Consider the following 24719-nt stretch of genomic DNA (forward strand, 5'->3'; position numbering starts at 1 on the left):
ACATGAAACAGAGAGCTACATCAGAATGATGTGGACTTTTGAGACTTCAAGCCTGTCTCCAGTAACATACCTCCTCCAACAGCAACTTCTTCAACAAGACCACATTGCTTAATTCTTCCCAAATGTTCCACCAACTTGGGGCCAAGTATTCAAACATATGAACCTATAGGGACCATTTTCATTCAAACCACCACACTCTGACTCATTGAGTAAGGTAGAAGAGTTTTGGAGATTATTCCTGACATCATCTCTTACACACACACACACACACACACACACACACACACACACACGCACGCACAAAATGGGTGTGGGGAGAGACTCAGCTAGACTCTAGAGTGGGTGAACATGACAAGTTGTAGGGTGGACACTGGAAGGTCCTCCACAAAAAGCAGGGTGGGTGTCCATTAGGAACGTAAGGATGGGAGATCCTATTATACTCCAGTTGAAACTCTGAAACTTCCCCTTGAATGACTCTTTTGCCTTGGAGTTTGTAAGTCTGTGTTACTAAAGGAACAGACTTAGGCAGAGGTCAGTTATTTCAAAATACATGTGTTAAAGTCATGACTTTTGCAATAACGGCTTAGGACTTGAGGGAAAAGTGCTATTGCCCAGAACTCTCCAGGACCAGCAGTGTTGTGTTAATGGTGGGGGTGGAGAAGAACACCAGCCCAGGAGTCAGGAAACCCAGGTTAAACTCAAGGGACCACCATGATGCCTCTTCAACCAGCCTCAGGGACCAATATCTTCAAGACATGTAAGCACAAGATAGCTTTATTTTGCTAATGGCTGATCCAGGGTTGTTCTGTTAAAACTCTTTCCTGGACTAACATGATGGCTTAGCAGATTAGGCTATTTCTCACCAGGCCCAGAGGCCTGAGTTCAATCCTCAGGACCCACCTGTTGGAAGGACAGAGCTGACTCCCCCAAGTTGTCCTCTGACCTTCAGATACAAAACATAATTTTTAAAGACTCTGTTTTTATCACCATTTATGAAGTCTTTTACTCACCAGTGATTTATTTCTTTTGAGTTTCTTTTTGTTGGCTGGTTTGTACTTTTAGACAGAACCTCCCTCTGTATAGCCCTCACTGGTTTGCAACCCACTAGATAGACCAAGGTGGCCTTGAATTCATGGAGATCTTCCTTAGTCTGCTTCCTCAGTGCTAAAATTAATAGAGTGGGCCACCATGTCTGACTGGTTTTTTGGTGTGTGTGTGTGTGTGTGTGTGTGTGTGTGTGTGTGTGTGTGTAAATAAGTATGTATGTACATGCCATACATGTAGTCTGGCCTCAAGCTACACATGTAGCAGAAGATATCTGATAAATTATTTCTCTACCAGTGAAATGAGCCAATTCAAGACAGATTAGACTAGACTAGATTAGACTAGATTAACTAGACTAGACTAGACTAGACTAGATTAGATTAGATTAGACTAGACTAGACTAGATTAGATTAGACTAGACTAGACTAGAGGACTTGCAGGTTTATTGGGAACTGCTCTCAGAAGAGTTCACCTGCCCCAAGGACCAAGGCCAGGGAAGTCACCACGGGGATGGGAGCAAGAAGGAAAAGAGAGAAAGGGTATGTGTACATACACAGAGAGAGGAGAGAATGAGAAGAAAAGAGAGAAGGAGAGCGCGGAGACCAAACCGTCTGGAGTGTATACTGAAGAGCCTCTGGGGGAAGGGCAACCTAGCCTCCTGGCTGGAAAGTTCATGGTTGAGGGTAGGGTCTACCAGGTAGAGACTGAAGGATGCTGGGAAAACCTGGAGGCCAGGTGTCCTTTGGCACGTAAGACATGCATCTCAGTCCCTTGTCCTGGGGCCTAAAACCAAACAATAACCCAGAACTTCCGGCCCTCTGGTTCTATCTCCCAAATGGTGGTTCACAGGCATGTGCCAACCACACCTGGTTTATGGAGTACTGGAGACTGAACCTGGGGTTTGTGCATATTAAGCAAGCGCTTTACTGCCTGAGCCATATCCCAAACCCAACTCTGATATTCCAAGAGTCAGCCAGGAGCTGGTGAGGATTTAGCAGGCACAGGCGCCTGCTGCCAAGCTGGTGGATGACTTGAGTTCTATCCCTGGGACCCAGTGAAGGGAAGGGAGAATTAACTGAGATAGGATGAATAGAACGGGCAGCAAGGCTTAGCCCACCAGTCCTAAATCAAAAGTTTAAGCTCAGCTCAAATTCCAGTTGCTCTCTCCCATCCAAACTGCTTCACCGTGACCCTTGACCCTAGAAGGAACAGACTGGTTGACTCTGAAAGTACTTTTTAATTATTCCATTCCCACTTCTTAGCCTTGCTCTGCAAAGTCTTGGGGGATACAATGACCACTAAAAGGAGAAGTGATTCTTGATCCAAACGGCCACGACTGTAGCCTCTCTTGGCGAAAGCTGGGTTTCTGACTCTCTGCAAGGTGAGTATCTAGAAATGGGCTTTCCTTGGAGCAAAAGTAGGAAGACATGGTTGGCTTCAGCTCAATCTTTCTGTCTTAGGGGGAGCTGTAAATAAAGATTTGTTCACTATTTTATGGGTATGAGTATTTTATGGGTATGAGTGTTTTGCCTGCATATCTGGAAGTTTGGTGTGTGCATGTCTAGTGCCCGGGGTAGTCAGAAGAAAGCATCAGATCCCGGAAACTGGAGTTATAGGTGGTTGTGAGTTGCCATGTGGGTGCTGGGAACGGAACCCAGGTTTGTTTGTTTGTTTGTTTGTTCGTTTTTTGGAAGAGCAGCCAGTGCTCTTGACCACTGATCCATCTCATCAACCCCTCAATTGGGTATTTCAATTTAATCACTAGACTAGGTTTAATCACTAGAATTAAGAGACTCAGAAGGAAGGACAAAATACCCGAGAGCATGGGTGTGGGCTTCTCTAAGAGGGAATTGCAGATTCTTTTGTCTCTTGAGAAGAGAATAAGGTCCTCTTGCTAGGCATGGTGGCTCACATCTTTGCGAGGCAGAGGCGGGTGGTTTTCTGTGAGTTTGAGACCAACCTGGTACACATATTGAATTCCAGGAACCCTGCCTCAAAACAACAACAGCAACAAAAGAATAGCACCGCACAGCTTGGCCAGTTCCACCACTGTATGATAGCACACAGCTTGTTGGTGTATGTTGGGAACATGGCTTAGTTAGGGGAGTGCTCGCCTAGGATGTGTGCAAACCTGGGTCTGATCACCAGTGTCACAGAAAGAGGCCATGATAGGTGCGCTCTTGTAAGGAAGATGGGGAGTTTAAGATCATCTTTTACTGCATAACGAGCTCAAGGCCAGAGTAAGCTATGTGAGGCTCTCCTAAATGAAGCACAGTAGGTAGTGTCATGCGCCACTAATGCAAGCACTTGGGAGACATATATCTTTGAGCTTGAGCCGAGACCGTTTTACAGAGAGCGTTTCCAGCCCATCCCGGTTATCGTAGTGAGACCCTGTCTCGAAACAAAACAAAACAAAAATTAAACCTAAAAAATAAGTGAATGAATGAATATACCAAGAGATCTCACATCTTGACTTCAAATTCACTCCAAACCCTATAACCTCCCTACCCACCTAACACAGGTTCACGCTGGTTCCTTGCCAGGTGTTGAACCTTCTAGCACTTTGCAGAACGGTTCTTCCATTTGTAAGTTACGCAGTTTGTGACGCTCTCTTCTGGATGTAAAAACAGCTTCTGAAGCAGAAGAAGGTGACAGTGGCCCCATTTCCGGTCCCATTCAGAAGACAACTGAAGAGAAAAATGAGGACTTGGGCCCCAGTGAGAGCTCTCACCCCTGCACCAGTGGCCTCTGCCTCTAGAGGGCAGCACAGCATACGTTGCCGTGCCCCAACATACCAGTCAGCAACACTGTCCAAAGGGCAACCTCACCCCCAGTCCCACCCCAGAGGATACTTTCTCCTGCACAGCTCACCTACTTTACCATCCCCTCCCTGTCCCTCAGATGCCCTGACACAAAATCTTAGTGGCAACTTTGACTTGTCCATCTTTTCCTATATCAAGAGCTCCTGAACATTCTCCATCCTGGATGTCAGAGAGAATTAGCTGCTTCCTCCACCGTCCCAGATAATGCTGATCTGACACTGTTGTCAGAACTGTGTGCCCCACGTCCCCCCGCCCCGTGTGTGTGTGTGTGTGTGTGTGTGTGTGTGTGTGTGTGTGTGTGTGTGTGTGACTTTTTAAAGGAATTGAAAAGCCAAGCATGGTGCTGTTCCCTTGTAATGCCTGGGAGATTGAGGTAGATGGATTCCTAAGGGTTGCTGGCAATCTGCCCATTTGAGTAGTGAGAACCCTGTCTCAAAAAAAGTGCTCGAAGAATGATACCCGAGGCTATCCTTTTACCTCCGCGCAGAAGTGTATACCCGTGCATGGACAAAGAGTAAAAATACAGACACCCATGTCCAGAACAAGCAGCAAGTAGCGTGCTGAGCCCCCTGTATATTACTGCCTTGTAATAAGGCAAGAGCTTCAAAGCTGAAGAAGTAACTAATCTGGCTCAGGGGCCACACGGCTCTGCATAATGAGAAGAGAGGAATCTTCACTTCAGCAAGCAGGCCGGAGGTCACACCCACAACAGCCAAGTCCCCGGGGCCTTTTTCTCTGCTGATTTCTAAACCCTCTGGGACCCTCTCAATGACTTTTAGGTGAACTTTCTAAACCCTTCTGACCAATGACATTGCTTCTGCTTTCAAGGACAGAGCAAAAAGTCACTGGAGTCTGCAGCAAACCCCAGAGCTAACTTACTGCCGTACTTACCCAAGCTTAATGGTTTACCCAGATTAGGAACTGAGTACAGCTTACTTCCTGGGTACAAGGAGGTATGGCCTCCACCTACCCAGGGCCAGAATCAGAACGAAGGGGAGGAAGCTGCCTTTAAAGAACCAGGTACATAGACAGTCAAGATGGAGAGTTGCCCTCGTTCCAAGTAGAGCTGAACCTGGAGAGTAGCAAAAGAAGAAAAAAGAATAAGCTAGGAAAAACCCCTTCAGTCTGGAGATGGGCACACAAGGATCCCAGAGCCTGTGAGGCTGCTCAAGCTCATACAGTAGGGAAGTAGCAGAGCAGGGAGCAGAAGAGGAGCTGAAGCTTCGCTCAGTGGGACAGTGACCGTCCAGCATGTGCCAGGTCCTGTATTTAATCCCTAACACTGAGAAGACAAACGACAAAAAGGCTGTGCCATCTTTGTTTTGGGGGTACCCACTCCAGCAGTGCAATGGGATGGCCTGCTTCCCAAACACTTCCCAACTTGGCCTTCAGCTTCCAGGTTCACTACACATCAAAACTCATTCTCCACAGGCAAGGGCCCTTCTCAAATATAAGTCAAATGATGTCGCCATGAGCTTGAAATCACTCAAACTGTCTGTCATCAAGATAGAGTCTGCCTGTGTGGCCCAGGAAGATCTAGACCTTACGTCGGTCACTTTCAACCCTCTTGTCGCTGTCTGCTTCTATCTGCTTCCCCAGTGCTAGGATTACCGTTGTATACGGCCCAAGCCCTTCCATTCTCTTCCAGTGAAATCGGGCTGAGGGATACAGGTCAGTGGTAGAGGGCTTGCTGGGCATGCCAGAAGCTAGATTCCACCCCAATGGTACAGATAGGAAGGAAGGGAGGGAGGGAGGGAGGGAGAGAGGGAGGGAGGGAGGGAGGGAGAAAGGAAGGGAGGGAGGGAGAAGGGAAGGGAGGGAGAAGGGAAGGGAGGGAGGGAGGGAGAAAGGAAGGGAGGGAGGGAGAGAGAGAGAAAGGAAGGAAGGGAGGGAGGGAGGGAGGGAGGAAGGAAGGGAGGGAGGGAGGGAGAAAGGAAGGGAGGGAGGGAGGGAGAAAGGAAGGAAGGAAGGGAGGGAAGAAGGGAGGGAGGGAGGGAGGGAGGAAAAGAAAGGGGGGAGGAAGGTAGGAAGAAAGGAAGGAAAGAAGGAAGAAAAGGGAGGGAAAGAGGAAGGGAGAGACTATTTACTGCAATGCACACTGGAAAGACAAGAGACAGAAGGATCAGGAGCTCAAGATCATCATCAGCTACACAGCAAATTTGAGGACAGCCTGAGCTATGTGAGATTCAGGAGAGAGGGAGGAGAGAAGAAAGGAGAGGGACATAGGGAAAGGAAGCAACAGAATGGGGGAGGGTAGCTAGTGGAAGAACAGAAGAACATTGGGTGAGCACTTGCTGAGACTGCAAAGTTTGGAACTAGAGAAACGTCCTGGTGTTTAAGAGAACTTACCTTTCTTGCAGAGGACCTGGGTTCAAGTCCCAGTACCCACCTGGCAGCTCACAATCATCTATAACCAAGTTCCAGGGGATCTGATGATCTGATGCCGTCTTCTGGCTCTCTCAGGCTCTTTACGAATGTGCTGCACAAATAATACAGGAAAATACCATATTTGTAAAGTAGGTGTTTTTGGTTTTTTTTTTAAGAGGTCTCAATTGTGTTCCCAGTACCACAAAAACGACTTATAAAAAAAATTCAAAGGTTCGAAATCTTCAGCTGGGCATGTAGCATGTAGGTAGAGAACTTCCCTAGCATGTACAACATCCTGCATTCAACCCCCTACATGACATAAAACATACATGGCACATATCTGTAATTCCAACCCTTGGGAGGTGGAAGCAGGAAGACCCAAAATTTCAGCTACATAGTGAGTGTGGGACCATCCTTAGCTACGCAAACCTTTGCCTCCTACAAAAAAAAATAATTAATTAAATTGAATAAAGAAAAATTCTAGCCTTTTCTTTCCTCATTCTTATGCTTGCTGTGACCAGAGACCTGCTCTGTTTTGTCCACTAGACCCGTTAACTTCCAGGTCTTCTAGAACCTTCCTACACACCCTTCTCTAAGCAAGTGTTTCAGTGCTCTCGTTACCCTGATTTAATATCATCAGATACTCTGGTTGGTTGAGTTTTGTTTTGTTTCTGAAACAGAGTCTTAGGTAGCCCAAGTTGGCTTGGAATTCCCTATGTGGCTGAGGATGACCTTGAACTCCTGATCCTACTACCATAATGGTAGCAACACGGCCGACTTCCAATAAAATATTTCTTAAGTAAACAGAGAGAAGGGCAAAGGCTTCTCAACAAACTGCAGTGGCAGTAAAGGGATTGCAATGTCTCCAGCCAAGGGGCTGAGGGATGACTTAATAGTTAAGGACCCTTGCTGCTCTTCAGAGGACCTGAGTTCAGTTTTCCCTGTAATTTCAGCTCCAGGAAATCTGACCCCTTCTTCAGGTCTCTGCAGTTACTCTACTTACACATACATACATGCACACAGGCATACACATAATTGAAAATAAGCATAAATCTCGAATGGCAGAATGCTGGCTAACGTTAGCTAAATTGATGGCTCACCTTATGTTTAAAAGTCTTAAAAGTATTGTGCTTTTGCTTTGCAGAGAGCTGTAAAGGAAAATTAGACCTCCAATGCCGAGGGCTGTTAAAGGTTGCTCTCATAATTGCCTGGTCATGTACAATTTCTAGCAAAATTGAAAGCTTATACAAGATAATGGGTCATAAGGTCAACTGCTGCTTTTGCTTCTGTAAACAAAAGCTTGTTTTGCTCCAGATAACTCTCTTCTTGTAGGTAAACGGAATGTAACTTTATGTTCCTTGACTTCACAATCCCCTGACTGATGTGGCTGGGCTGTATTTGGGGATCCCAAGTCCTGGATGTATACCTAGTACCAGTAGCTGAATAAAAGCCTCTTCTTTGTTTAAAAGACTCTCAATGACCCCAGACCCATAATAGCAGCAAGGACAGTGTTTACCTATACTATTAAGAGTCTCACCAAAACCAATCACATTGGCCTCGTTTCTAAAATGGGGAAATGAAGCAAAGAGACTAGGCAAAGTTAGAAGTCACATGTGATAGGATGACTAAGTTTACCGGATGCCTAGGTTTACCGTGACCTAGGGTCCCCAGTCTAAAAGTCAGAGTCTTAAGAACATCCTGAGAGTGACAACAGAAATACAGAGGGAGACACAAGTGTCTAGGCCTAGATTCCTAGGTCTGTGGGAGCAGTCTGGGGTCTACACACCTGGGTCTGATGGAGGAGGTTAGGTCTGATGGAGGAGGCTGGATCTGAATCCTTGGATCTAAGTGAGGAAGGTGAGGGTCTGAGGGAGGACGACTAGAGCCTGGACTCCTGGAAGGCTGGGACTTGATCCCTGAGCTTGAGGTAGGAAGTCTTTGGTCTAGAACTATAGGTCCAAGAGGCAAGAGTTGGTGTTGGAGAGCTGCTGAGTCCTACCCTGGTCCTGTGGATCTAAATGGCTTGCCCCCGTCTTCCATCTAGGTGGGAAGCTATTAGCTACTAGCCACGCCCCAGAACTGCCCCCTTTACTTGTAGGCCCTGCCCTCTTCCTTCTTTTGCCCCTCCCTTTCCTGTTAAAGTTCTAGAAAGATCTGGAAAAGACGTCAGGTGAGGCTGAGGAAATGGACGAGCCAAAAGACGGGGCTTTGTTTAATGGGTGAGTGAGATAAAGACCTTCCAGGAAAGAGGGCCTTGCTAAGAAGAGGGGGCTCAGAATATTAGAGTGAGCAGTGCCTTGAACTGAAAGTATCGTTTGAAAACCAAATAGACAGATTCGGGTATTAAGATCTAGAATTCTCTTGGTGGCTGACTGTTGAGCAAGATTATTTCCAGATAGGGGGGCAGAGGGAACAGAAGTTTGAGGTCATCCTCAACTACAGAGCCTGGCTACATGAGCTCTCGTCTCAAATAAGTAAAATAATCACCAAGTTAAGCCTGAGACACAGCAGCTGGAAATTGAAACTGACATGTTGGGGTCCTGGGATTAATCAGCAAAGGGAATGAGACAGTGGGTGGAGGAAGTCACAGGTACTGTGTCTCCTGGAGACTGTGCAGAGGTACCAGGCAGATGGTGACGTACCGACTGCCCTGTTATCTTCCTAGGGACAACCTTTCTTTGTCTTCAGCTGGGACTGAGTCATGCCCTGCGTCAGCCACTCCAGCCCTGCCACCCTCGCTCCTGAGCACACTAGACCCAACCCGCCTGGGGCTCCCAGAGCAACTGGCCTCTGTCACTGTCCCCATCCGCCTAGACACCCTGTCCTACCTCCTACACAGTGCTCTCCTGGGGACCTACAACCTCCAGCAGTCCTTACCACCTTGCTCCTGCTCTGCCCAGCCAAGCCACAGCGGGCCAGACACAGTCAGGAGGCCACCCAGGAGATCTGGCCAGGCCCGTGGGGGCTGGGAAGTTCGGCGCAGGCCTTCCCGGGGCTGGGGCAGGGGTCGGGCACAGCCACAAAGGGGCCCTGGAAGAGCTGAAGAGCTGGTGAGGAGCATGGCAGGGGGACCTGGGGCTGGCCCCAGTACTCCACCAGTGACACCACCATCCCAGGATGGACAGAAGGAAGCTGGAGGACTGTCGGAAGACTGGGAGACAGACTACTAGGACACTGAAGAGCAGGGATGTTCCCAGGGTCCAGCGTTCTTCATACATCAGAGGTACCCTGAGAAATATCATTCCTACAGTCTCCCCAGTTCCCAGACTACAACCTCTGAAGGCCTCCTGCACATTACCTGATAAAGCCCAAACCAGTCCTAGACAGAAAACTCACGTGCCCAGGCCCACAGCATCCCAACCCTAGCTACTATTCCAGCTCCCAAGGCTGCTCCAACCCCATTTCTAGACCAAAGCCCCACCCAGAAGCCCTTTCTCTCTCTCCATTCCACAGTCAGCCCATCTTCACCACCACCCCCGCCACACACGCACACTCACTTCTTGGCTTTCAGTCCAAACCCCCTCTCATTCCTAATTTGTTTATTTGCTGTTTTTTTGTTTGTTTTGTTCTGTTTTGAGTGCTAGCCTCCAGGGTGCCAGTCAAACTCTGAAGTAAATTGCAATCCTCTTTTATTTTTACCTTGAGAGAGAGTCTCGACACGTGTCCAAGCTGGCCTTGAACTTGCGACTCTCTTGTCTCAGCTTCCAGGTATCTGGGATTATAGGTCTGGTGTACAAGGCCTCCCGTCATTCCCAGCTCCTTTTGCTTTGTTTTAAAATCAGTCACACCAGTCCTTCTCTCTCAGTCAGTCGACTGCTAAGATTGGTTAGGCTACTAGCCTGGGCTCACTCCACACTTCCTGGTTCTCACTTTGCATTCACCATATCTCATATTCACCTTCATTTAACAACAGCACTCAGCTCAACTCCAGCCCAGTATCTGCTATGTCCCAGCCCAGCTCTGACAAACCCTTTGTAGGGCTTCTACCCTACAAAGAACACCTCGGCCTGACATGTCTAGACACCTGTATTCAGCCCCACCGTTGCTGCTTCCTGTCCCTCGAGCTGGGAAGTCCGGGTTGAACAATAAAAGGATGTCTACTCTTATCTCATTGTGTGGGCTGTGCTTTCTGCAAAGTTCAGGATACCCAGGGTGGGGACTGGGAATAAAGCCTGGGAGATGGGGAGGATCACAGACAGAGGTTGATGGGGCCCCTTTGTCCCCTGCTTCAGCAAATTCCATTGGGGCCTCTGCTGCCGCTGCTGGAAGCTGCTGGGCCGTGGAGCCATTGTGTGGGGAGGCTTAAGGGATTTGGGGGGACCACGAGGCGGAGATGCCAGCAACCTGGCTCGGCTCAGTATCCACAGAGGGACTGTGGCAGAAGGAGGGCTCAGAACAGACTCTGCCACTCAGGTAGGCACCAGCATGAAACCAGCAGCCCCCTACCCAAGAAGTCTAGGCTCCCAGGCCCTTCTCTCCTGGGAACTTGAATCCCAGCTCCAGCCCTTCCTCTCCAAGAGCCAATAGAGGTTTATGGACATCTTCCATTCAGAATGAAGAATCCAGATGTCCAGTCCTCTTCCTTCAGATCCAGGGGTCCAGGCACCTGCCCTCCTCCCTCAGACCCAGGGGTTCAGACACCTGCCCTCCTCCCTCAGACCCAGGGGTTCAGACACCTGCCCTCCTCCCTCAGACCCAGGGGTTCAGACACCTGGCACCTGCCCCCCTCACTCAGATCCAGGGCTCTAGGCACCTGCCTTCCTCTCTCAGATCCAGGGGTCCAGGCACCTGCCCTCCTCCCTCAGACCCAGAGGTCCAGGCACCTGCCCTCCTCCCTCAGACCCAGGGGTCTAGGCACCTGCCTTCCTCTCTCAGACCCAGGGGTTCAGACACCTGCCCTCCTCCCTCAGACCCAGGGGTTCAGGCACCTGCCCTCCTCCCTCAGACCCAGGAGTTCGGGCACCTGCCCTCTTCCCTCAGATCCAAGAGTCCAGTCTCCACCCCTGCTCTCTTCCTTGAGGTCCATAAGTCTATTCCCCCACCTTCCTTTCACTCAAGGGTCCAGAAACCAACCCTCCTCCCTCAGGCCCAGGATAACCATTTATAACCTCAGCTCTCCCCTTTTCACAGATCACCATGTACAGCTTCATGGGTGGCGGCCTCTTCTGTGCCTGGGTGGGGACCATCCTGTTGGTGGTAGCCACAGCGACGGACCATTGGATGCAATACCGGCTGTCAGGGTCCTTTGCACACCAGGGCCTGTGGCGTTACTGCCTGGGCAACAAGTGCTTCCTGCAGACAGAGAGCATCGGTGAGCCTTGAGACCAGGGTCTGAATGGTGCTAAGGTCTAGCCCTCCCCCAGAGCACAGCCTCACACCATCACCCCTGGCATTCTGAGGGAGAGAGAGGCACAGTTTCTGGCACTAGGATACTCAGCAGGGGGTGGAACGGCTTTACATCTCTGGATTGTTTTCTAGTTGCAAAGACAAGATGTAAGGTTTTGTGGTTGGGTGAGTGGGGTGGCAGAGGCAGCAACGAGGCTGAGTTACCTCACTTTTTTTAAAACATTTTTTTTATAAGCTATGAGCTGGGTGTGGTGGCATAAGCCTGTCATCTCAGCACTTTGGATATAAAGACAAGAGGATTGTGAGTTTCAGGTTACATAGTCCCTGTTTCAAAATACAAATAATTAAATAATAAATAAATAAATATTATGAGCCAATAAATAGTGTTAGGGACAGGGCCCAGAGAGGTTGTTAATGGGCTGCATGGCAGATGAAAGACTCTTTCCTGTCTACTGTGTACCAGGTCGTGTAATTATAGATATATGGATCCATGGATGGATGAATAGACTGATTAATTGCTGACTGATTGGCTGATTGATTGATATAGATAGGATAGGAAGATGATGGGTAGATGGGTGAGTGACTGGATAGATACATAGATTGATACATAGATAAGAAATACATGATAGAGTGGATGGATGATAGATAGGACAGAAATATGATGGATAAGACTGATGGATAGAAAAATGGGCTATAGAATGGATGGATGGATAGACAGACAGACTGACTGACATACAGAAAAAAAGAAAGAGTGGGGCAAATTAGATAATAGGATAGCAGGAAAAGATAGGTGAATAGATGGATAGATAGCTAGGAAACGTCTTATTATTCTACTTCTATGACAAAATATTGTGACCAAGGCAACTTATGAACAAAGAGTGTTGGGGCTTGCTTACAGCTTCAAAGCGTTAAGAGTCCATGGCCATCATGGACTGGCATGGTGGCAGGCAGCCAGGACAGGTGCTGCAGCAGTGGCTAAGCAATCAGATCTTAATCCACAAGTAGGAGGCAGAGAGAGACACTGGGCCTGGCATGGATTTTAGAAACCTCAAAGTCCAAACTCCTAGGGGCATACCTCCTCCCAAGAAGTCCACACCTCCAAATCCTTCCCAAACAGTTCTACCAACTGGAGAACAAGCATTCAAATATATGAGCCTATGGGGTCTAGTCTCATTCAAACCAGGCAGGCAGGCAGACAGGCAGACAGGCGTACAGGTAGGCAGGCAAGCAGGCTAGCCAGCTGGCTGGGTAAGATGGCTTATACCTGTAATTCCAGAACCAGGAGGCTGAAGCAAGAGGATTGCCTGTCACCCAAATAAATAAAAGGTACATAAATTCTAACCTTGAAGCATCAGAGAGAGAGAAGTAGATCCTTGGGGTTCACTGGTCAGCCAGCTTAGACCACTTGGTGAGCTCCAGGCCAGCAAGAGACTGTGTTTCAATGAACAAGGTGGAGAGGTCCTGAGAAAGAAGACTCAGCTAGGGCCTCAACATGAACATACACACATGCACCCACATAAACAGGCACAGGCACACATGATGGAAGAGGAATGGCATGGAGAAATATATTACATAGTATATACTAGGTATGAATATATAACACTAATGAATAATATGCTCTAGTCTACATAGTACATTCGCTATAACATGGGAAATTAGTAACAACTAATATGTTTTGTTTAATGTATCGAACCACACAGTATGTGATAAGCTAATATATCATAATACATGTTACACTGCACAAGATTTTCTATATATATATTAATTATAATTACTGAGTTTTATGTCTGAAAACAACAGTAATCAGCTTAACCGACTCAGTGCTTACCTAGCTCAAGCACTTTCGATGGGTCATGCCCCTTCCCTCTCCCGGGAATGCTGGTGGGCAGTTTGGCCGTGTGTAAGGATTGGACAGAGGCAGACATGGTGGTGCACCCTTGTAATTCCAGCATTTAGGAGAATCAGGAGGACCCAGACTTTCAGGAAAACCTGGGCTATGTAGTGAGAGCCTGTCTTACAGAGGAAAGCATAGTATCTTAAGCCTGTAAGTCCAGCACTTGGAAGGTGGAGGCTGGAGAATCAGGAATTCAAGGTCAATCTTAGCTGCATCATGAATTCAAGGACAACCTGGGCTACAACAAACCTAGTCTCAAAATGGTTACTAAACATCTATCATCAGGGGCTGGGGATGCAACGGAGAGTGAGGACTTCAGCCCTAGTCTTTTCAGACACATAAATACAGTTAAAAGGACAGGAGTTTTCAGATACAGCAAAGTATAATGAACGGAACAGAAAGGAGCTGCAAGATAGAGATCATTGTCAAGAGCATGTGGGGAAATATTTCATGAGGCCTATGTGTAAGGCAGCCTATGCTGGGAGTGTTCACAGCAAGAACCAAGCCAGCCCCTGTTTTCAGGGAGAAGTCAAGTGGCGGGGGGTGAAAGAAAAGAGACAGTTAGAACCCAGAGCAGAGGGTGAGGACAGTGGTCACAATCAGGACAATGCTTCCTAGAAGAGGTCTTGAGAGCTGAGGCTTTGGAGGATGAGTATGGGTGTAGCAGGGAAGTGTGCCAGGTCCAAAGAGGGAAGTGGTCAATTAAATCCATGGAAGAAACAAGGCATGATGGTCCCAGAGGTAGCAGCGCAGGAGTGACTGTATTATGTCCCCACAGCATACTGGAATGCCACGCGGGCTTTCATGATCCTGTCTGCCCTGTGTGCCACCTCGGGCATCATCATGGGTGTCCTGGCCTTTGCGCAGCAATCCACCTTCACCCGCCTCTCCAGGCCCTTCTCTGCTGGCATCATGTTTTTTGCCTCCAGTGAGTGACCCCACCCTTCATTCCCCACCCGAGCTTTCCAGCTCCTCAATCCCATTCCAGCACCCACTTCTGGTCTCTCTCCACCCCATTCCCTCTCTCAGACCCAGACCCAACACCTCTGACTTTCCTTCCTTCTTTGCTTTTACCCTGCTTTTTCACTAGAGGCTATCACCGAGTTCCCTCCTTTCTTTCCTATCTCTCTTTTGTCCTGGTGATGAGAATAAAAGCTCAGAAAGACATTCTACCACTGAATTACACTCAGCCTCACATGGGGATTCTAGGCAGGGGCTCTACCACTGAGCCACGCCCCCAGCTCCTCATTGGGGGATTCTAGGCAGGGGCTCTACCACTGAGCCACGCCCCCAGCCCCTCACTGGGGGATTCTAGGCAGGGGCTCTAATACCAACTAACACCCCATAGAACTTAAGAAAAATCTACACTTACAGTAACAGTCTTTTTATAGATGTTCAGCTCAGGACCAACAAATAAAGAGACATATAAGGTAAGACCTGTCAGAATTTCATTACACAGATAATAAATGATACATTTCCTGGCATCTCTCATTGCCGTGACCAAATACTTAACAAGAAACAACTTAAAGGAGGTGTTCACAGTTCGGTTCACAGCTTGAGGGCACAGACCATTATGACCAAGAAGCAGAGAGGTGACAGCTGGTACTCAACTCACTTTTTTTTTTTTTTTTTTTTTTTTGCTGTACATAATCCCAGCCCATGAGATACTGTTGTCCACATTCACAGTGGATATTGTACCTTAGCTAAAATGTTCTGGAGGGGCTGGTGAGACGGCTCAGTAGCTAAAGACACTTGTCAAGCCTGTCAAACTGAGTTTATGTCCCCAGAACCCAAGTACTGGAAAGAGAAAACAAAATCTTACAGATTTGTTCTGTGACCTCCTCACAAGTGCTGTGGCTGGTGCACACACACACACACACACACACAGAGAGAGAGAGAGAGAGAGAGAGAGAGAGAGAGAGAGAGAGAGAGAGAGAAAGGGGGTTCTCTTAGGTGATTCTAACTCTAGTAGAGCTGACAGAGAAGACTAACCATCACAAATGAGGTCAATGCACACAAACTGTGTCTAATCCCCAGCTCCTTCTGTCCCAGAGGCAGCCCTGCTATCTCAGGCCCAGCATATTAATAGCTCGCCCTAGTCTTTGCTGTGAAGAGACACCATGACTACAACTCGTATGAAAGAAAGCATTTAATTGAGACTGGCCTACAGTTTCAGAGATTTGGTCCATTCTCCTCATGATGGGGAGAATGATGGCCCTCACGACACTGAAGAAGTAGCTGGGCACTATGTACCGCGTTGGCCAAGAGAGAGACACTGAGTTTGAAGTGTTTCTTCAAACATCCCCTGGTGGGTGTTTCTGCTGGGCACCCTGAGCCACCTGTTGGTTCATACAAACTCTAGTGTGATCCAAGGAGCTCTTTAGAGTAATTAAGGTGCACTATAACTCAGAACATCCTACTGCAAGGACGTAGCCCCCCGCCGCCCACTAGAATCCACAGAAAATAAACTCAAACGCTTTCTTGTGCTTTCCAGCCTTGTCCTCACCCGATCCCATTCCTACTGAACCCCATATCACCTTCACTCATACGACTGCCCCCACCCCCATCAACCTTCCCTCTTTCTTATCTCCAATTCTCCTGCCCAACTCCATCCCACCCCATTCTCTCTCCCCAGCCCTTTTCGTCCTGTTGGCCTTGGCCATTTACACCGGAGTCACCGTTAGTTTCCTCGGCCGCCGCTTTGGGGACTGGCGCTTTTCATGGTCTTACATCCTGGGCTGGGTGGCCCTGCTCATGACCTTCTTTGCAGGTACTGAGGCAGAAGGGTGGGAAGGTTGAAACCTGGGGCACGGCAGGCAATCTCAGAGAGTGAGTTGACAAGGTATCCTACACAGCTCTGAAGGAAGACTCTAAGGAGTCTGATGACCTTAACGGAGGGAGGAAATAAGGATTCTTTCGGGCTGGAAAGATAGGCCAAGAGGGTTTAGGGTTATCAATGGAGATGTCTGTCCACACAGGAATTTTCTACATGTGTGCCTACCGGATGCATGAGTGCCGGCGCCTATCCACCCCACGCTGAGCCCTGGGGCGAAACTTGCAGCCGGAAGTTACAACGAGGACATTGAAGAGGAAGGGGAGGACCTAGAGGCCGGAAGTCCTGGTTCCTGAGGGAATGAGGGGGCTCAGTCCTGTATTCTAGCCCCTGACCCCTCTGTCCTGTGTGGGGAGGAAAAGTAGGGTCAAGTGGGAGGGAACTGAGACGAAGACATAAGCCTCCACCTGCACTGAGGGGTGGTAGAAAACAGAAACTCCTTTAGAGAGTGATTTGGGAATCTAATAAAACTGATGTGAAACTATCAAAGTGTGAGTCGTTAAGGGTTGATTTAGAGAAAAGCAGGCTGGGGTGGGGAACAGTGTGTTCTGATATGGTAGCCTCATCCCTCCGTTATACAGGGGTGGGAACAAGATAAATGGGTCCTTACCTAGGAGATAGCCATGGTTTAATGTCTAGAAAAGGATGTGTGGGATTATAGGATGAACAAAGCTTACCTGCTCTTCACCCACCTATGCTCCAGGCAATTTATCTCTCCTCTGATCCCTGGATAGGCCCCCTCACTAGAGACAACACACAGCTCTATCCCCTCTCTATTTTATTTTACCTATTTTTTGGAAAGTCAGGGTCTCATGTAGCCCAAGCTATCCTTAAACTCATTATCCTCCAGCCTCAGACCTCCTGAGTGTTGGGGAGGCAGACCTATGCTGTCACATCAAGAGATGGTGGAAACATTTTGCACTTGCCTGTTGAGGTGTTTCCCACTACTGGAGGACATGACGCAGAGGCCCCCAAGTGACACTTTGTCTTCCACTTCTCACCCTCATCTTGGTGCTAAGACACCTATGCTGGAGGGTCCAACCGAGGTGGTGTGACTTCTCACTATATCTGTTAGATGAGAATGTAGGAAGGTCTTTTCCTCCTCAAGCCTTTTGGAATCCTGTCTGTCCTGAACAGAAGCTTTGACTAGGAATGTGGAGTCTCTGCTCACACTTACTCAAGTCCTTCTTCCTATGGGGCTGGTGTTTTGACCCCACTGCCCCTTTACTGTTGTAAACTCTAATGCTAGAGTCTAGGAGTGCAAAAACCACAGGAAAGTGTGACACAACCGTCTCCTCAGCCACATCTCTCCTTTCAGTTAATTCATACCCTAGTATGATTAGCCCACCTCCCACCTCTGCCCACCCCCTCCAAGTCCCTCCCTAAGAGCTTCCAGGAAATCAGTTGTCTCCAACTGTGGAGAACCTGTGACAATAGTCTAAACCACTACCTAGACCACGAGGGTAGACACCCCCAGAGCAGCCAGCAAGTAAAGACTTCAGCAGGGCCCTCCCCCACCACACAGGAGAGGAGCCAATCCGAGAGGGGAAGGGAAGCCACTCAGGAAGGGAGTGTGAGAAGAATCTGACCAGACACCAGGCCTAAGGCTACAGAGGATTCTCTGACAAAGTCACTGCTTGCTGGCTGTTTCTCTGGCCCAGTGGACTAGAAGTCCAGGTGCATGGCCTTTTCCTTTTTCTAAGAGCCAACACTCTGGGTCATCTGTGTCTTTGTCCCCTAAGAAGTGGAAACCCAGAGCTGTGTCCATGGAGCCCTACCGGTCCCTGGCCCTGCTTGCTGGCTGTCTGGGCCTGATTTTTTCACTGATTGCTCTGAGCACTGACTTCTGGATAGTGGCCACCGGCCCCAACTTCTCTGCCCACTCTGGCCTCTGGCCAACAAGCCCAGGGACTCAAGTAGCAGGTAAAGGGGCGATGGGCTCTTTGGCGGTGGGTATGGCTAGTGGGAATGGACACCCAGAATCATCGTCTCGCATTAGGTTATATCCACGTGACACAGGTCTGCTGTATCCTGGCTGCCCTGTGGGGCCTGGTATCCGTGAGCTTCCTGGTTCTGTCTTGTATCCCATCCCTGTCTGCTCCTGGCCGTGGCCCTATGGTCTCAACTGTCTTGTCTTTTGCTGCAGGTATGAATAGGATCTGGGCTGCACTGGGACACCTGGGCTGGTGAATACAAACCAGCTCAGCTGTCTCTTGTTCTTGTCCCCAGCTCTCTCCATCATAGTGGCCATGGCAGTGTACACCAGCGAGAGATGGAGCCAGCCTCCATCTCCCCAGGTCCAGACATTCTTCTCCTGGTCCTTCTACCTAGGCTGGGGCTCCGCCATCCCTTTCCTCTGTGCAGGTGACTACTCTAGCCTCTTCCCTGGGGGAGGACCATGATGAGGGCTGGGGCAGGGAAGTGCAGGGCACTCAAGTACTTAACCTCCCATCCCCCCCTCTGTCTCCACACCAGGCTGCCTGAGCCTGGGTGCTCACTGTAGAACCCGTCGGACTGAGTACGAAACCTTGTGAACAGAAGCCAAGGACATCAGGGTCAGCAGGATGTTTGGAGCCTTGTCCTCTCAGAAGCTATAAAAGGAAGGCAGAATTCTGTTTCTGTCCCTCCCACCTTGCCTTATCCCTCAATTGCTTTCTTCACACACTCAATAAAAGCATGCCGAGATCTAATTGTTCCAAGATCAGTTTAGCCAAGACCTAGACCTAGCCAGGCTTCTCACCCCAGTTACTCAGGTGGCTGGAGAAAGGAGCATCACAACTTCAAAGACTGCCTGGGCAACATAGTGAGTTCGAGGCTGGCTAAGGCACTAGGGCACCAGAGTGAGACCCTGCCTCAAGGTGCAAAACTAAAAAGAGAGCTTGGGTTATGGCTCAGTTGTAGAGATTTGCTGAGCATGAATGAAGTCCAAGTTGCATCCCCAGCACCTAAGTCAACCATACGTGAGCCTGAGCTCTCAAGGAGGGTTAGAACCATGCAGACCTACCTACCTGCAGCTTATTTTTGCCCTGTGTGGACATAATCTCCCTCTTGTCTTTAGTGTCTTTCTTTCTCCTGATTTCTATCTTTCTCTTTTCTTCCCCAAATGACCACCCTTCTCTGTGGGTCCACTCTGGGGACATTGATATGCACCACACCCAAGCTCTCTTAACCACCAGCCTTTGTCACAGGCAGATGACAGCCACAGCCTGAGGATGTGGGAGAAAAACTAAGCCCAGGCATGTCATTTTCGGTTAAACATAGAGGATGGGACGCAGAGCCTCCTGCCTGCTAAGGCAAGCCGTCGACCACCCTAGCTACGTCCTCAACTCTTAGACTTCTTGAGACAAGGTTTCACTAAGGGCCCAGGCAGTCCTTGAATTCACAGCAGTCCTACTCTGCCAGCCTCTCAGGTAGTAGGATTAAGCATTCATTAGCACACGAGTGCTATGACAGAGAGGGTACAGAAAGGGGTGATTTGTCGCTTGAATGTGGAATGTGGGGGTGGTGGGAATTTATGACAGAGGAACAGACAGGAACTATGGCCTCCATTGCCGCAACTAACTTTCTCCTAAGGATGGTGGCAAATTGGGCAATAACTGTAAGCAGGGAGAAGTGTCCCCAATGTGAGACAGGTCTCCCTCCAGTGACCTGGAGGGGAAATTGGAAGGTCGGAGAGCAGCTAGGAAGGGACAGGGCTTGGGGTCAGAGGCACAAAGGAAGCCAGGAAAGCACCTGAGGCTTCGGTCTGACAAAGTGAGATGGCAGAGCTGTAACAGGTTTGGTGGAAGCCCATGATCTTGGTGTCCATGTGTTTGAGCGGCCATGGGGGAGAGCCAGGAGCAGGTGAGGTTCCCATCTTGGGATCAGATGAGGAACCTGGGGCCAGAGGCGACAGTTTGGTTGCTTTCTCAGATGGCAGAGTCACTGTCCTCCAGGAGAGGAAGGCTCTACTGGAAAGAAGCAACAGGACATCAGCATTTACCAGGGGGAGTGGAGAAGAAGGCTGAGCCGGGCCTTCGGGCCTTCGTGGGAGAAGAAAGGTCACAGACTGAGAACTGGGAACCAGGAGAGCTTATGGGATACCACGATGGTTAAGGGAAGAGAAACTTCTAGACCATCTTAAGTCAGCCATGCAGTAATTGCAGCTTTGACGCTCCCCTTCCTCCTCTTGTTCCACACCTGTCCTGAAACTCACACGCAGGTCAAGCTGGCTCAAAACTGAAGGCAATTCTGCTTCATCCTCCCAGGTGCTAGGACTGCAGCAGACAAGCAGCGAGGCCCCAGTTCCAAACTTGCTTTCTGAGCTATCACTCTGTTAAGACAGCCTCTGGAGCTAGGCTCAGAAGTTAAGGGCTCAGTTCCCAGCACCTACATTAGGGTAGCTCAAAGCCAAAGGAGTATCAGTTCTAACACACACACACACACACACACACACACACACACGCACACACACACCACACACTACACACAATTAAAAATAATATTCTACAGTCTAGAGATACAGCTCAGCGGTTAAGAGCACCAATTGCTCTTCCAGAGGTCCTGAGTTCAATTCCCAGCAACCACAAGATGGCCCACCACCTTCGTTAATGGGATCCGATGCCTTCCTCTGCTGTGCTTGACTGAAGAAAGCAACGGTGTACTCACATAAAATAAATTAATTTAAAAAATAATTCTAAAGATAAAATTCAATTTACTTTAAAAGTAGGAAGTTTTAAATAGGAATTTTGAAAGGGAGGCTGGGCTTGGTGTTGCACTCCTTACACTTGAGAGCCTGAGGCTGGAGGATTGCTGCAAGTCTCAGGTTGGCCTGCACTACATAGTGAGTTCTAGGCCAGCTGAGGGCTACACGGGGAGGCTGACTGAAAGCCAAACAGAACGGAACACAAAAAGCTGGGAATGGTGGCGCACGCGCGCCTATAATCCCAAGACCAGGGAGACAGAGACTGAAGAACCGGAAGTTCAAGGGCGACCTGGGCAACTCAGATGGTTTGAACACACCATGGGCTACAGAGTTAAATAACCCTGCTTCAGAACAACAATCCTGACGGGTGTAGTGACCCGTCTTTGATCTCAGCACTTGGAAGGCAGAGGCAGGCAGATCTTTGTGAGTTTGGGGACAGAATGGTCTACAGAGTGAGTTCCAGGACAGCCAGAGCTACATAGCGAGAAACTCTACGTAACTCTCAGAAAGAAAGTCTAGAACAGAGACCAAAAATGAGCACGCTTCTGGGGGAGGGTGTCCCTTTAAAAGGCTGCTAGGGGAGAGGGTTCTGGAATCTCTGCGGCCTCACAGAGAACCATCCTCCCTTCCCCCAACCCCGTGGGCTCTCTGTCCCAGGGGACCAGGCTGTAAGTCATTTTCTGGTGTGTGTATGTGTAGGGGTCGAGTTTGGGGAGGGCACTGAGCCAATGGGGCCACCTTCCTCAAACGGAGGAAGGAAATGCCTGGAAGTTAGTCACTGAGCTGCTAGGTGTGGGGTGGGGGTAGGCACAGTGGCAGAACTGAGTGTTTTAGAGGGGGTCATAAGTTCTTAGGTAAAGTAGTTGAGGAAGAGGCCAGTAGTTTGGAGTCATGGGATATTGGGACATTTTTGTTTGTTTGTTTGTTTGTTTTTGTTTGTTTGTTTGTGATAGTCTCACATAGCCCAGACTGGCTTTGAATTCATGATGTAGTGAAAAATGACCTTGAACTTGTAATCCTTCTGCCCCTATCCCCCCAAGAGCTGATGGCAGGTGCCTGCTTTATACTGTGCTAGGGCCTTGTGCACGCTGGGCAAGCACTCTCCTACCAAGCTATACTCCTAGCTCCTGTTTTATTTTGTATTGTTTGGTTTTGTTTGTTTTAGTTGAGATAGGCTCTCACACTGTAGTCAGCCTGGCCCAGAACTCATTATATGGCCCAGATCTGGCTTTGGACTTTTGAGCTCTTGCCTCAGCTTCCTTGAGGTTAGGAACCCAGGCAAGTGGCTGGCGTTGGGGGGATCTTGAGGTTGCCGGGTAGGAGTGCTTGAGGGAGGGAGGCCTTCTGACATGGAAGAGCTTCCTCCTGAGGAGCGGTGTGAGCCAGTCCTACCTGTGGTGTTCTTGGCAGCTGCCTCCTTGGCATGGGGGTGAAGAAGAGCCTTCAGACTGGAGGCAATTTGCTTAATCTCTTGAGCAGCGTCCTCACAGTACTATCCACTACTACCAGCTACTGGATCCGACAACAAGGGGGACACAGTGGCCTATGGCAGGAGTGTACCCATGGCGTCTGCTCCAACATGCCCTGCCAGAGTGAGACCTTCACTTGCTTTTACACCAGACCACACCCCAGAACCCACCCCTACCCCCACCCCCAGATGGGCTTTCCACCCCAGGCTCAGATCCAGCTGTCTTCTACCCTCAAGGCCCTTTCTCCCCAGACCTGCCTTGCTGCCCTCTCCCGTCCCACATCCTTGAACACCTGCTTCAAAATGGAGACAGATGAGCTCTAGATGCTCCTGGCGCGCGCGCGCGCGCGCGCGCGCGCGCGCGTGTGTGTGTGTGTGTGTGTGTGTGTGTGTGTGTGTGTGTGTGTGTCTGTGGTGGGGCAAGGGTGGCCAGAAGAGCTCTTTCATGGCAGCAAGGTGTCTAGCTGATGCTACCCTGTCTCTCCAGACACCTTGGCAGTGACCACAGCATGCATGGTGCTGGCAGCAGCCTTCAGTATCGTAGCTTTGGGGATGGGGATAAGGATTCAGTGTCAAGAGGCCGAGTCACTACGTAGCCAAAATACCATTGTCTTACTTTTTCTCAGCGGTGAGAAGGCAGTTACCCCCATGTAGGAGGGGTGGTGGTGGTGGTAGTGGTGGTGGTGGTGGTGGTGGTGGTGGTGGCAGTGGTGGTGACAATTCTGAAGGAGTTGGGCCTAGAAAGACTGATTGGCAAGGTTAGAAATGTGTGCTGGGGGAGGGATTTTGTAGCTGATGGAAGCCGACAGAGGGGATAGGAGTAGGGAATGTTTCTAACTCTTATGCCTGCTCTTGGGCCTTTTCCTTCTATTGCGTTCTCTTATTCATCCTCAATGGACTTTTGTTTTGTCTCATTGTATCTTGTTTTGCTCTGTTTGACTGTCCTCTCTTTTCTGAAGAGGAGAAGGAGTGGGTCTTGGGGAGATGAGGGAAGCTGGGAAAAGTTGAGGGAGAGGAAACTGTAGTCTGGGTATATTGTATATGGGAAGAATCTATTTTTAAGGAAAAAGAAAAAGAAAAAAGGAGGGGGAAGAAGCCCACGAAGGTGGAGATAAAGGGAATCTGGGCGTGGTTTTACAAGTCAAAGACAAGGGCGATTCTGAGGGGTGGGCTTGGGTGTAGTCCCTACCTGGTCACACTCACCTGAAGGGCGGGTGTGGCCCAGGGCTGCTGCTGCTGATTGCATTGACCGTATACACTGCAAAGAATGCCTGGAAGCCAGAAGTCTTCTTCTCCTGGTCCTACTTTTTCGGATGGTTGGCTTTACCCTTCTCGTTTATTGCGGGTAACCAGCACTAGGGGAAGAGGGTAGAAACTACCCCTTTAGAGGACTCCCCTCCCCAGAAACTTCCCAGTCACCTATTCTCCCAGGAAAGCCCACAATGACTTCCAGGGACCTCCCTGTCCCCGCACTCCAGCACACCCGATAGAGACGCCCTTGGAGCCCCCATCCCTAGTTGCCAGGCAGGCCAAGTCATCCGACCTGTGGCCCACCTTCCTCCCCCGGCTCTGCACTCCCTTCCTGCCAGGCTTCTGCTTTCTGCTTGCCGACATGATCATGCAGAGCACCGAAGCCATCAGCGGGTTCCCAGTGTGCCTGTGAATGCGGCCTGCCTGGGGCAGAATAAAGGAATGGCTTTTAGCATCGTCCCTGCGTGCTTTTCTGCGGAACGTAGAGACATAAGCTTGAAGACTACAGGGACACGGATAAAGTGACTTGTAGAGAGTTAAGGAGGTCAGAAGGAATATGGGAGGGTAGGAACGGAGACGTGAACTGTGAACTCTGGAACCAGGTGTGTACCCCGGGGATTTGCAGGAGATGCGGAAGTAGGGAGAGGGTGTGCAGACAAACCGACACCGGGTAGTCCTAGGGAACGTAGGCGCAGAGGATGTGGGCACAGGGAGAGAGTACGGGACTCGGGGGAGTCATAAAGGACGTGGGGGGGGGGGGGACGCCAGGGAGGAGGTGGGGACGAGCGGACACTGGGAAGTCACGGGGAAGGAAAGTGTAGACGCTAGGACAGGAGAGAATCCGCAGAAAGAATGCGGAGGCAAACAAACAAAGGCGTGGGAAAAAAGGCACGATGTGAGTGTGGGATCGCGGACATGGGGACTTGGGGGTGCTGAGAAAGGAGGAACCTAGATGTGAATTGCAGATCTGGAGACAACAGGAGTTGCAGAGAAAATTAGGGTGAACAAAC

The 24719-nt window shown here is 49.4% G+C and overlaps 4 protein-coding genes and 1 long non-coding RNA gene across 19 annotated transcripts; 4 read left to right on the forward strand and 1 right to left on the reverse strand.

The window, feature by feature from the left end:
* Positions 1 to 2261: 2261 nt before the first annotated feature.
* LOC102550061 (uncharacterized) lies at positions 2262 to 11629 on the reverse strand. Of its 11 annotated transcripts, none has more exons than XR_015651026.1 (6): positions 11342 to 11629; positions 8020 to 8182; positions 6256 to 6345; positions 4758 to 4938; positions 3557 to 3731; positions 2262 to 3435 (listed from the first exon to the last, which is right to left on the reverse strand). It is a non-coding gene; the product is annotated as an uncharacterized LOC102550061 (long non-coding RNA). The 11 variants fall into 11 exon arrangements; XR_015651030.1 differs by having other exon boundaries at positions 3557 to 3677; positions 11342 to 11570; XR_015651019.1 differs by having other exon boundaries at positions 3557 to 3677; positions 6216 to 6345; positions 11342 to 11525.
* Positions 8401 to 10339, forward strand: C1h19orf84 (similar to human chromosome 19 open reading frame 84). Its single transcript, NM_001401774.1, has 2 exons — positions 8401 to 8452; positions 8899 to 10339. The coding sequence occupies exons 1-2, from the start codon at positions 8418 to 8420 to the stop codon at positions 9401 to 9403; spliced, it is 540 nt and encodes a 179-aa protein (NP_001388703.1). The 5' UTR covers positions 8401 to 8417; the 3' UTR covers positions 9404 to 10339.
* Positions 10347 to 16795, forward strand: Lim2 (lens intrinsic membrane protein 2). Of its 3 annotated transcripts, none has more exons than NM_053771.2 (5): positions 10620 to 10646; positions 11364 to 11544; positions 14252 to 14401; positions 16109 to 16243; positions 16452 to 16790. In NM_053771.2, exons 2-5 carry the CDS (start codon positions 11370 to 11372, stop codon positions 16511 to 16513), a joined length of 522 nt encoding a protein of 173 aa, NP_446223.1. In that variant the 5' UTR covers positions 10620 to 10646; positions 11364 to 11369; the 3' UTR covers positions 16514 to 16790. The 3 variants fall into 3 exon arrangements, with proteins under 3 accessions (XP_087429518.1, NP_446223.1, XP_087429447.1); XM_087573321.1 differs by lacking the exon at positions 10620 to 10646 and adding an exon at positions 10745 to 10762 and having other exon boundaries at positions 16452 to 16795; XM_087573392.1 differs by lacking the exon at positions 16109 to 16243 and having other exon boundaries at positions 10347 to 10646; positions 16452 to 16795.
* A 1133-nt stretch (positions 16796 to 17928) lies between these two features.
* Positions 17929 to 18996, forward strand: Nkg7 (natural killer cell granule protein 7). The gene is given in 4 exon segments (NM_133540.1): positions 17929 to 18229; positions 18306 to 18452; positions 18536 to 18670; positions 18782 to 18996. Coding segments are annotated over 4 exon segments (498 nt in total). The 5' UTR covers positions 17929 to 18072; the 3' UTR covers positions 18841 to 18996.
* A 2557-nt stretch (positions 18997 to 21553) lies between these two features.
* Positions 21554 to 24293, forward strand: Cldnd2 (claudin domain containing 2). Of its 3 annotated transcripts, none has more exons than NM_001109143.1 (5): positions 21554 to 21658; positions 22401 to 22582; positions 22946 to 23086; positions 23684 to 23803; positions 24048 to 24244. In NM_001109143.1, exons 2-5 carry the CDS (start codon positions 22414 to 22416, stop codon positions 24119 to 24121), a joined length of 504 nt encoding a protein of 167 aa, NP_001102613.1. In that variant the 5' UTR covers positions 21554 to 21658; positions 22401 to 22413; the 3' UTR covers positions 24122 to 24244. The 3 variants fall into 3 exon arrangements, with proteins under 3 accessions (NP_001102613.1, XP_087438049.1, XP_087438050.1); XM_087581923.1 differs by having other exon boundaries at positions 21606 to 21658; positions 23684 to 23774; positions 24048 to 24293; XM_087581924.1 differs by having other exon boundaries at positions 21651 to 21673; positions 24048 to 24160.
* Positions 24294 to 24719: the final 426 nt, after the last annotated feature.

The sequence above is a fragment of the Rattus norvegicus genome, chromosome 1, assembly GCF_021556685.1.
Source record: "Rattus norvegicus strain SHRSP/BbbUtx chromosome 1, alternate assembly SHRSP_T2T, whole genome shotgun sequence".
NCBI classification, from domain to species: Eukaryota; Metazoa; Chordata; class Mammalia; order Rodentia; family Muridae; genus Rattus; species Rattus norvegicus.